At 36.6% G+C, this 11,233-nt stretch overlaps 1 protein-coding gene across 1 annotated transcript; it reads right to left on the minus strand.

The window, feature by feature from the left end:
- Positions 1–2,336: 2,336 nt before the first annotated feature.
- Positions 2,337–3,298, minus strand: LOC109267023 (olfactory receptor 51H1-like). The gene has a single exon (XM_019449534.1). The coding sequence runs from the start codon at positions 3,285–3,287 to the stop codon at positions 2,337–2,339; it is 951 nt and encodes a 316-aa protein (XP_019305079.1). The 5' UTR covers positions 3,288–3,298.
- Positions 3,299–11,233: the final 7,935 nt, after the last annotated feature.

Genomic DNA, 11,233 nt, shown 5'->3' on the forward strand with positions numbered 1-11,233 from the left:
TAATGGATATCTTCTAAAACTGCCTGCCTGGATCCAATAACTACAATCATTCCTCCTCATCCTGCCTTAGGCTACAGAGTCTCAGCCAGGGAGGCTCCCTGAGTGTCAGAGTACGATTAAGAGAGTGCAAAGAAGTCTTTCTTCTGTTCTCTATTCCAAAATGTACTCTTCCTAATAGGTCTCATCGTCCCCGTGGCAATTCCCATGTCCCTCCTCTTACCCAGGAGCCCCTCCTAAGAAGCCATCCTATTCACTGAGTCACATCTGCAGCCCACCTACCCTTCTAAGTATAATGAAACTAGCACTTGATGAACTCATGATACATGCCAAGAATCGTACTAAACCCTTTAAACACATTATTGTATTTATTCATCATCAAGCCTATGGGTTTAGTATTATTTTCCGTTGTTTCACAGATAAGGAAATTGAAACTCAGGTTTTGAATAACTTTACCCATCTAAAAGTTAGCAAGTTACAGAGCTGGCATTCAAGTCCATGTTTGTCTTACTCTAAATCTTAACCTATATACTATACTGCCTTCTATAGTCAACTGTTTCCACTATATCTTCAGAAAATATGGTTGAAAACACAGTCCTCAATCTATTCATCCTACCTCTGCATAGTAGGCAGTGAATTAATACTTCTGACCATATCTAATAATCATTTACTTTTTATCCTCCTTGAAACATTTTCCTGTCCATATTCTTGTATCTTTATTGGGAACACTGAAGAAAGATATTGATCCCAATGAGTATGTAGAGAGATTAAGAAACTCCATAAAGTTACTTGGTAGGTAATGTTCATATTTATATGCAAACACCACCCCTTTCCACTGGTTCCCATCAGCAAAAATGAGTGGCTCTAGAAATTTCAAATGAGACTTACTAATACTAAATGGGACAAAGAGGTTTGGAAGCATGGAATCAATCTTGATAAAGTTCAGTTTTCATTCACTTGTTAATTTTAAAAAAATACATGTTGAGCGTATATCATATATGTTCTGAACTACATTAAGTACCTGGGATAGACTTAAATGAAGTTAAAAGGGTCCCTGTTCTTATGAAGTGTACAGAATAGCAGGGAAGATATACTATTAGTAAGTTATGGTACAGTATGAGAAATTCTTAACATAATTACAGCCATGTCAGAAAAGCTTTCTGGACAAAAATGAAGTGGAAATAAAATTAAAATTTAAAGTATATGTATAGTTTCCTATTCTTCCAGTTCATTGAGGGCACCATTCTCTCATACTCCTCATTTGTTACTTTCATTTTAATATTTTTCTCTCTTGCTTCAACCTGTTGCACATACACACCTTATATTTATAAAAAATACTCAAAGAACATACAAATAAACACAAAAAGCAAAAGAACAGAAATGTCCTATGTTAAGTGTTGGATACCAAAGTGATTATAATGGAGCAAAAATAATCTGGGAATTTTTCTTTAAAAGATTGTTAATGACATATAATTGAAGTGTTCAGCAATAAAAAGGAAGAAACAACCAATACATACTACAACATGAATGAATCTCAAATGCATTATGCTAAGAAGCCAGACATGGGAGACTACACACTGCAGGGTCCAAGATACCCTGGAGAAAGGAGAATTACAAGCATGGAGAATAAATCAGTTCTTGCCAGGAGTGAGTGGGTATGGATAGAGGGGTTGATGACAAAGAGGTGGCATGAGGGAATTTTGGAGAGTGATGTGAATTTTCTGTATTTTGGTGTCAGTGGTAGTTACGTGATTCTATCCATTTGTCAAAAGTTTATTAAAACCGATACTAAATTTATTTAGTATTATTTATTTATACATTTATTTTATATAAATGTTCATAAGCTGTGGAGTGATTGGCTGGCTCAGTCAGAAGAGCATGTGACTCTTGATTTCAGGGTTGTGAGTTCAAGCCCCACATGGGGTATAGAGATTACTTAAAGAAATAAAACTTTTCAGAATGTTGGTAAGCTGTTATATACCATTTTAAGAAAGGAAAATGCATATTTTTATCAGTTTACTTAAGATAAATTATTGCTTTCATCAAAACCATTATGCAAGGGCATATGATAACTCATATTTGTACTGTTCAATACAGTAGCTACTAGCTACATGTGACCATTTGCATTTATATTTCAATTAATTAAAATCAAATAAAAGTAACAAATTCAGTTCCTTAGTTGTACTATCAAAGTTTCAAATGCTCAATAGCTATGTGTGGCTAGTGGTTATGCACTAAATAACAGAGATTTCCATCACTGCAGGAAATTCTATTGGACAGTACCGCATTGGATACCCTTCCCTGACTTGACTGCATTTGCACAGAACTCATAGATGCCATTAATGGCCAATCCTGTTCCCACAGAATGCTCGGACAATCCGCTGCCGGATCTGCTTGGTCCTAACACTGTACACAACAGGATTGAGCAGAGGAGGGAGCAGCAGATAGATATTGGCCATAAGTGTGGGTATTATTGGTGACAAATGCTTCCCAAAGCGGTGAATCAGAGTCATGCCAATGAGAGGCACATAGAAGAGCAGTACTGCACAGATATGAGAGAAGCAGGTATTAAGAGCCTTAAGTCTCTCTTCTCTGGAAGCAATGCCCAGTACTGCATGGAGGATTAGAAAGTAAGAAATCAAAAGGATCAAGGCATCTAGTACAATGATGAAGATCACAGCCAGCAGACCATAGATGCTATTGACACGGGTGTCAGCACAGGCAAGCCTCATGGCATCCTGATGGAGACAGTATGCGTGGGAAAGGACATTGGAGTGGCAGAAAGGTAGCCTTTTGATGAGGAAAGGCACAGGGAGCACTATACTCACACTCCGTAGCAGGACTGCTGCTCCAATTTTGATGATGACTCCATGAGTGAGAATGGTAGCATAGCGCAAAGGGAAGCGAATAGCCACAAAGCGATCAAAGGCCATGGCGACCAGAACACCTGATTCCACTCCTCCAAAGTTGTGGATAAAGAACATCTGAGTGATGCAGACATCAAGGGTTACTGAGCGCCAGTCAAACAAGTGAACACTTATCATGGTGGGCATGGAAGATAATGAAAGGCTAAGGTCAGTGGCAGCTAGCATAGCCAGAAAATAATACATGGGTTCATGGAGACTTCGCTCAACCTTTATGACAACAAGGATAATGAAATTACCTAGGAATGTGGTACTGTAAAGAAGGCAGAGGGGCAAGGCCATCCAGAAGTCTTTCTCTGGCATTCCTGGAATCCCAATCAGGGTAAAGGTCTGATGGTTATGAATAGTTTGGTTGAACAGTGACATAGTGGAATGAAGGTCTGCACAAAAACAGAAGAACTCATTAAGTCAAACAGCTTCAATTAGAATCAGTAGCAATAAGTATTGAGATGGTAGCCATAAGAGGGAGTGACTTAAATATTATTCTAATACACTCATGTATTAGTATCACATTAGTATTCTGTATCACAGTCTGATACAGAAATTGATGGTCCTACTCCATGAGGCAATAATTCCTATTAGTGATCATCATATGCTAGAATACTTAGGAGAAAGGAAAAGAAAAACTTCAACCAACACCTGCACCCAATAGGAATATAATTCATCTGGAAACATCAAGGAGTTAGCTGACTTGCTTCTTTGCTAAGGAAGAATTTTATATTGTACATTCACGTGGGTAATGAACCAAACAGGTAATGTTAGCAAGCACAAATGTGACCTAATGGCTGTTCATAAACACGGACATGCAGATGTGTGTATATGTGTGTGTATCTTAATTGTGATCTTAAATTGTTGTAATTTACACATAATGCTCTTTTGGAACCTAATTTTTCTACCTGCATGATATGAGACAGAGAATGAAAGTTACTCTTTAAGTACCTTTAAAGTACTCTTTAAAGCTCTGCCCTTCTGCATTCTTGGGAGTCTGTGGGTACTAAAAGGACTGAGCTTGCAGCAGATGATGGAAGGAGAAGTTACTCTGGCTGCCAAAGAACTTTAGAAAGACCCACTATGGTAGACAGAATAGGGGTCTCCCAGGATGTGCACATTCTAATTCTTGAAATGTGTGAATATGTTAGCTTGCATGGCAAAAGAGACTTCGCAGATGTTATTAACGTTAAGGATCTCAAGATGTGGAGATTATCCTGGATTACCAAAGTAGGCCACATTTAATCATATGAGTCCTTAAAACAAGAAATTTTCCCAGCTGCAGAGAACCAGAGAGATAGCAGCATGAGAAAGACTCAGCTCAACTGGTGAAGATGAAGGAAGGGGACCAAGAGCCAAGAAATGTGGGTAGCCTCTAGAAGCTGGAAAGGCAATGGAACAGAATTTTCCCTAGAGTCTTCAGAAACGGAGGCAGACTTGCTGACACCTTGATTTTAGACCAGTCTTCTGGGACTTCTGAATTTAAGAACTGTAAGATAGTAACTATGTATATTATAAGCCACTACATTGTGGTAATGTGTTATGGAATAAGTAGAAAACTAATATTCAGAGAAGCCAAAGAAGAGTTGCTTTAACTCCTTTTCAGAAACTTTCCAACTCTTCCCATTCAGTCTCATTTACTCAGGACTTTTTTCTTTGGTAAAAAATGAAATGAATGAGGGGCGCCTGGGTGGCTCAGTTGGTTAAGTGTCTGGCTTCAGCTCAGGTCATGATCTCACGGTTTGTGAGTTTGAGCCCCACGTCAGGCTCTGTGCTGACAGCTCAGAGCCTGGAGCCTGCTTCGGATTCTGTGTCTCCCTCTCTCTCTGTCTCTCTCTCTCTCTCTCTCTCTCTCTCTCTCAAAAATCAATAAACATTTTTTAAAAATCTCTAGAAATGAAATGAATGAAATGAAATTAATTCCACACATGGAGAAGTCCCAAAAGACAAAGTTCAAACATTGGTCAGATTGGTGAAGTCACTGTTCCCGGTGTTAAAAATTCAACTGGACTTAAGTTTCCCTGGGCCTCCATAAAGACTTCTCCTTCTCTGCCCATATTTCTATGTGGCTGTTCTATAAACTCCACCTTGAGTTAGCAGTAACTATATTTCCCACTCTGAGTAAAGCCTACATGGATCTATGGGCTATTCTAGACATTAATGCCTAGCACTTGCATTGACAAAGATCAATATGAAAATTTTGGTGCCACACAGCTCTCTTCTATTTCAATTATTTGCTATTATCTCCAGGAAAATATATCCAAATGTACAGCTGAACTAATCACTTTTTGGGCCAGTGTAGCCACAACTAATAAGAGTTTAGAATTAAAAGAAAAAGTAGTACTATCGTGGCTCTTAATGTTTTTTGAGTTATAACCCTATGAGAATCTCATAAAGAGTTTCCCAAATAAGAATGTTCACACACACACACACACACACACACACACATGCGCACACAAAGTTGTGTATAAAAATTAAGTGAATTCATATATTATTGGAGCCCATCTCAAGACTCACATTAGAGAAAATGGAATAGGAACCTGGGGTCACAAAAAAGAGAAAAGTTACTAGACAAAGCACAAGGGGCAAAGAGCTCTGGATGCTTGGGCATGAATAGAGATAGAATAGAGTTATTCCAAGTTTCCTGTAAGTCAATAGTTTAGTTCTACACCGTCTAATATTGTAGCCACTAGACATTTGTGCCTGTTTACATTTAAATTCATTAAATTAAATTAAGTATCAGTACCTTAGTTGTACTAGCCATGTTTCAAGTGTTCAATAACTACATAAGGTTAATGGCCATTGAACTGTGTCATACGGACACAGAAGATTTCCATCATTGTAGAAATTTCTATTGGAATTTGGAAAATTGGTCCAGCAGAATACAGATTTAAAGGATCCCAACATTCTGGCTGACATCTTGAGAACTCTTAGATCCACTTGGTTTTGTGGGTCTTTTACCTATATACTGCATAACTTGTGTCTCATTATATATTTTTCTCTTTGTCTCTTTTCTGGAAATTTAACTAAGAAAATAGTTTTAAAACTAAAAAACCCTGGAGATAGATAACCTGGGTTTGAATCCTGGTTCTATGACTTTGGACAAGTTACTTAATCTCTGTGCTTCATTCCTTACCTCTTTAAAATGAAAATGAAAATAATAGTACCTACCATGGGATAGTTAAAAGTATTCACTGGTAATATTGATAGGGCATTTGGATGAGAACAGGCATAGAAAAAACACTCATTAAATTGCAGCTCTAATCAATATTTATCTATTATCTATAAATTTTTTAATGTTTAGTTAACTGTGAAAATTACCTCAAAGTATTTATGTCATGAAATCTATTTATGTGCTGATAAATGTATCTACCTACCTATATATCATTCATATTTTTTTATCAAATTCTATATTACCTAAACCTCTCCATCCCTCAGCCAATTTAGCCCAACACTGAAAATCAGTGGCTTGCAGGTGATGGCTGTTTCAGTGCTCACGATGGGGAACCCTATGGATCTGTGCTCAGTGATTCTGCACCTAATTATGAATGCTTACTGTAAAGAATTTATTGGAAGTAGATCCTAGATAAATCAGATATGAAAGAATTATGTACTAGTAGGAGTCATGGGTAGTTAAAATCAGTAAGAGAAGAGAAGAATTAAGGACAAGTGATTCTGAGGGACTAGAACACCAAAAGCAACACCACACTGACCATCTGAGGTGCTCAATCCCAAAGGCCAGCACAGTCCTTCCAGAATTCAAGATGAGGATTACAAACTAGATTCTTGATTCCTTAAGATCTAAAGAATTCAGGAAAAGCTTTTCATGTTTAATTAATTTATGATTAATGACTTCATATTTGTCAAATGCCTACTAAGTGCTAGGCATGCCATTGTAATCAGAGGACCAAAAGGAGCAACTTCTTTCCTTATCAAAGAACACATGAAAAACAAGATCAGATATAGGGGAGGAATGTGTGCCCAGGGTTGAACAAAGACATGCTTTACAGATGGGTCAATATTTCAGTTTGTATCCCCAGCTGGACACAGCTTAACTCTCTCCATCAATATTAGTTACACACCATGGACAGGATCAAACCTAAACTTTCCACACAACAAAAGGAGTGGAGCTTCTGTGGCTTATGAAGCATATTTGGGGATGGAGCTGGAGGAGAAGGTAGGCAACAAGAGTCTTTTCTATCCACTATGGAACTATAATTCAATGCTCTTTTCCACCCAGGCAGCCAGGTAGAAGAGCTATTCTCTGAAGGACAGAAATGATCATAATATACTCTTTATTAAAGTGTCTGAGCTGCAGGCTGAAGCATAGTTATGCCCCCTTGATGTGTCCTTGGTAGGAGCCATGGACTAGTTAGAATATTTCTATTTTAATGAAAAATGTAAAGGAAATGGAAAAATAATTCTTGCTGAAAAAATATTCTTGCCAAAACTGAGACAATGCAAAGTATAATGAGCAGACATTTAAAATTATTTTAGTTCTTTAATAATAAAAAAAATTCTAAGATTTATTGAATGCTTATTTATGCTCTAGGCTCTGTTTTTAACTCTTTACATACACTACCTCTTTTAATGGTCAAAAAAAACCTTATGGGAAAAGTACTGTTGTCAGTATGCATGAGTAAAACAAGAGTCAGACACGTTAATTAACGTGACTTGAATCCCAAAACTAAAACTTAAATCCAGGTGCTCTAAACACTAGGCTTTGAAATTCCATTTAGTCCTTTTGTTTTTAAGCTTTTTTTTTTTTTTAATTTTGAGAAAGAGAGAGAAAGAGACATAGAGCCCACAAGCAGGGGAGGGACAGAGAGAGAGGGAGAGAGAGAGAATCCCAAGCAGACTCTGTACCCTCAGGGCAGAACTGAGCCTGACCTGGGGCTAGAATTCACCATGAGATCATGACCTGAGCTGAAACCGAGTCAGGCGCTTAATTAACTGAGCCACCCAGGTGCCCCATGAAGTTCTATTTAGTCCTATAGGAAATGATAAGCTTTTCTCCACAAGGACAACTTCTGCCATCAAATTCAAAGTCCAGATCAAACAGTATACTGGGATTAACGGATCCTACCTCCTTCACCACATCCATTCAGTCATGACTTCTAATGATTTCTCTATGAATTCTCCATAACCACAGTCCCCTCCATTCTGTGAAAGTATCCTCAGAGAAAGCACTACCCAGGCCTCAGTTTATTCCCCAACTCACCCAAAGCCTAGTCTAGGAGATGCTATGCTGGCCACCATAGCAATATGGCCAGAGATTTAAAACGAGCAGCACCAGTCTAGAATTCCCTGTGAAGTAATCCTCTAGAGACAAATCTTCCTGGAGATGTCCCCAGGGCCAACAGTTATACAGACTTCATCTTCTGGGCATTTTGCTCTTCTTTGTCTTGATCTCAGAGGACCTACTTTTGCCTAATGCAAACTTGTGATGGCAACCATCCAAATATAGAATTCATCTCAGTCCCATGTGAATGGTACCGCACTTGCTATACAAAAATGCAAATATACTTTAGTGCCTAATCTTTACAATTCTCTCTAAAAGATGAAAGAAAGAAAGAAAGAAAGAAAGAAAGAAAGAAAGAAAGAAAGAAAGAGAAAGAAAGAAAGAAAGAAAAAGAAAGAAAGAAAGAAAGAGAGGAAGGAAGAAAGAAAGGAAGGAAGAAAAGAAAAGCTCATTCATGTTTCCACATGCCTTCTAGTTACTATCGCATTCCTTCCTCTGCTTCACAGTAAACCCCTTTCATTGTTGTGGCCTGTAGTCTCTGTTTCTCTGTATTACCCATTCTCTCCTCAATTCTTTAACACACCACTGAAACTCTCTTTGCAGGTGTTACCATTGGCCTGTCACCTTACTCTCCTTTTCAGCAGGATTCAATGCAGTGGAAAATTGCCTCCATGTTGAGTTACTTTCATTTTTAATTTTTTTGTGACACCATGTTTTCTTCCTGTTTTAATTTCCACTTTTTGATATCCTTTTATCTTTCTCCTACATCAAATATCACTGTGTCTCTTACTTGGTCTTTGTCCTATACTTTAAATCCACTCCCACTGAGTGATATTATCAAATCCTATTGATCTAATATCTCTATATATTGATTACCCCAAAAAGCATATCTTCAGGCCTGTATTCTGCCTTGATCTAAAGACCAGTTCCTACTTGATAATTCCATGTGGATATCAAATAGGAAACTCAAAATTAGCATGATGAGTACTATAAAACAAAAACAAAACTTTTTTTCCTACCTGCTTATACTTTCAATAAATCACACTAACCAGAGCACAATCCAGCCAGTTGTCCAAATCAAAATTCCAGATCTTTTCTTACCCTCTTCCTTATATTTTATCCTTTACCAAGGCCTTTTAAGTCCAAACCAAAATACTTTTCACACAGTTCAAATTCCCTTCACTTTTGCTTCTACCATTCTAGCAAAATTAACATTACCTCTCATAGAATATAGTAATAGCCTGCTAATGATTTCTTTTAATTTGCTATTTTTATTTATTTACCTTACTTTGTTCTGGCATAATTTATAAACCATAGAATTGATTCAAGTGTACAATTTGAAGTTATATTAAATTTATACAATTGTGAAACAATTACCCCAAAACAACTTCCATTTTTTTCAAAACTTTAAAACTTCCATTACATAAAAAGATTCCTTGATGGTGGTTTGAAGTTAGTCCTGGGCCTCTTTCCACCTCCAGCAAACCACAGATATGCTTTCTATGTTCATAATTTGCCTTTACTGGAAATTTCATATAAATGGAATCACAAAATAAATTGTCTTCTCCTATTTAACAGTGTTTTGAGTTTTATCCGTGTTGCCAAATGTATTCATGGCTTGTTCCTTTTCCTTGCTGAGTAGTATGTTATCATATGGTAAAGCATATTTATTTAATTCCTTTGGTAGTTGAAATACATCAGGGTTGTTCACAGCTTTTGACTATTATGAAAATGCTGCTACAAACATTAGCATATACTCTTTGTATGGACATGTTTGGGCTGATATCATGAAAAGGAATACAGGATGGTACGATAGGCATTTCTCTAATTTAGAAGAAGAAAATGTCCAACTGTTTGTGGCTGAACCATTTTATACTTGCATCAATAATGTAAAAGGATTTCAATTCCTGCACATTCTTGTCAATGCATGGCACTGTCAGATTTTATGCAATGTGTAGTGGTTCCTCATCACAGAATTAATTTGACTTTCCCAGTGATTAATGATGCTAAAGTCTTTTTATGTGACCATGATTTGTTGAGACTTTTTTGTTTTGTTTTGTTTCTTAGTATAAATGGGTATTAGATGTCAAAATGATTTTTCTTCATTTACTGATACAATCATCTTTTTTTGTTTTTCTTTAATCTATTTATATGGTATTATACATTAATACTTTTAATGTTAAATCAACCTCAGATTATTGGGGTAAACTTCATTTGTTTATGATATAATTTTTTTTGCTTGCTATATGTGTTTACTAATATTTTGTTTAAAATCTTCACATTTCTATTCATAAAGGGTTATTTTTGTAGTTTTCTTGAGATACATGTACCTAGATTTTGTATCAAGTAATCCAAGTTTCAAAAAGGAGTTAGGAAATATTCCCTTCTCTATTTTCTGAGAGAGTCTGTTTTGAAATGGTATTATTTTTTTCCTTAAATGTATGCTAGAATTCACAGTAAAGTCATCTAGACCTGGAGTTTTCTTTGTGAGAAATATTTTAATAATTAATTCAAGCCTTTTACTTGATATATCTATTTAGATTTTTAAAAATCTTTCATTTAAACAGCTTGGGGAATTTTTGACATTCTAGGAATTTTCCTTTCCCCTCTCATTTGTCTAATTTGTTTGCATAAACTTATTCATTATATTCCATTGTTAATCCAATGGGTGAAAGACCTAAATGTGAAATAGGAAACTATCAAAATCCTAGAGGAGACCACAGGCAGCAATCTCTTTGACGCGGCCACAGTAACTTCTTACTAGACACACCACCAGAGGTAGGGAAACCAAAGAAAAATGAACTATTGGGACCTCATCAAGACAAAAAGCTTCTGCACAGTGAAGGAAACAATCAAAAAACTGAAAGGCAGTCCATGGAATGGGAGAAGGTATTTGCAAGTGACACATCTGATAATGGGTTAGTATTCAATATCTATAAAGAACCTGTCAAACTCAAAACCCAAAAAACCCAAATAATCCAGTTAAGAAATGGGCAGAAGTCATGAATAGATTTTTTCCAAAGAAGACATACAGATGGCTAATGGACACATGAAAAGATGCTCAACATCACTCATCATCCGG

Source organism: Panthera pardus, unplaced genomic scaffold (assembly GCF_024362965.1).
Source record: "Panthera pardus isolate Hobbes unplaced genomic scaffold, ASM2436296v1 HiC_scaffold_12, whole genome shotgun sequence".
NCBI lineage: Eukaryota > Metazoa > Chordata > Mammalia > Carnivora > Felidae > Panthera > Panthera pardus.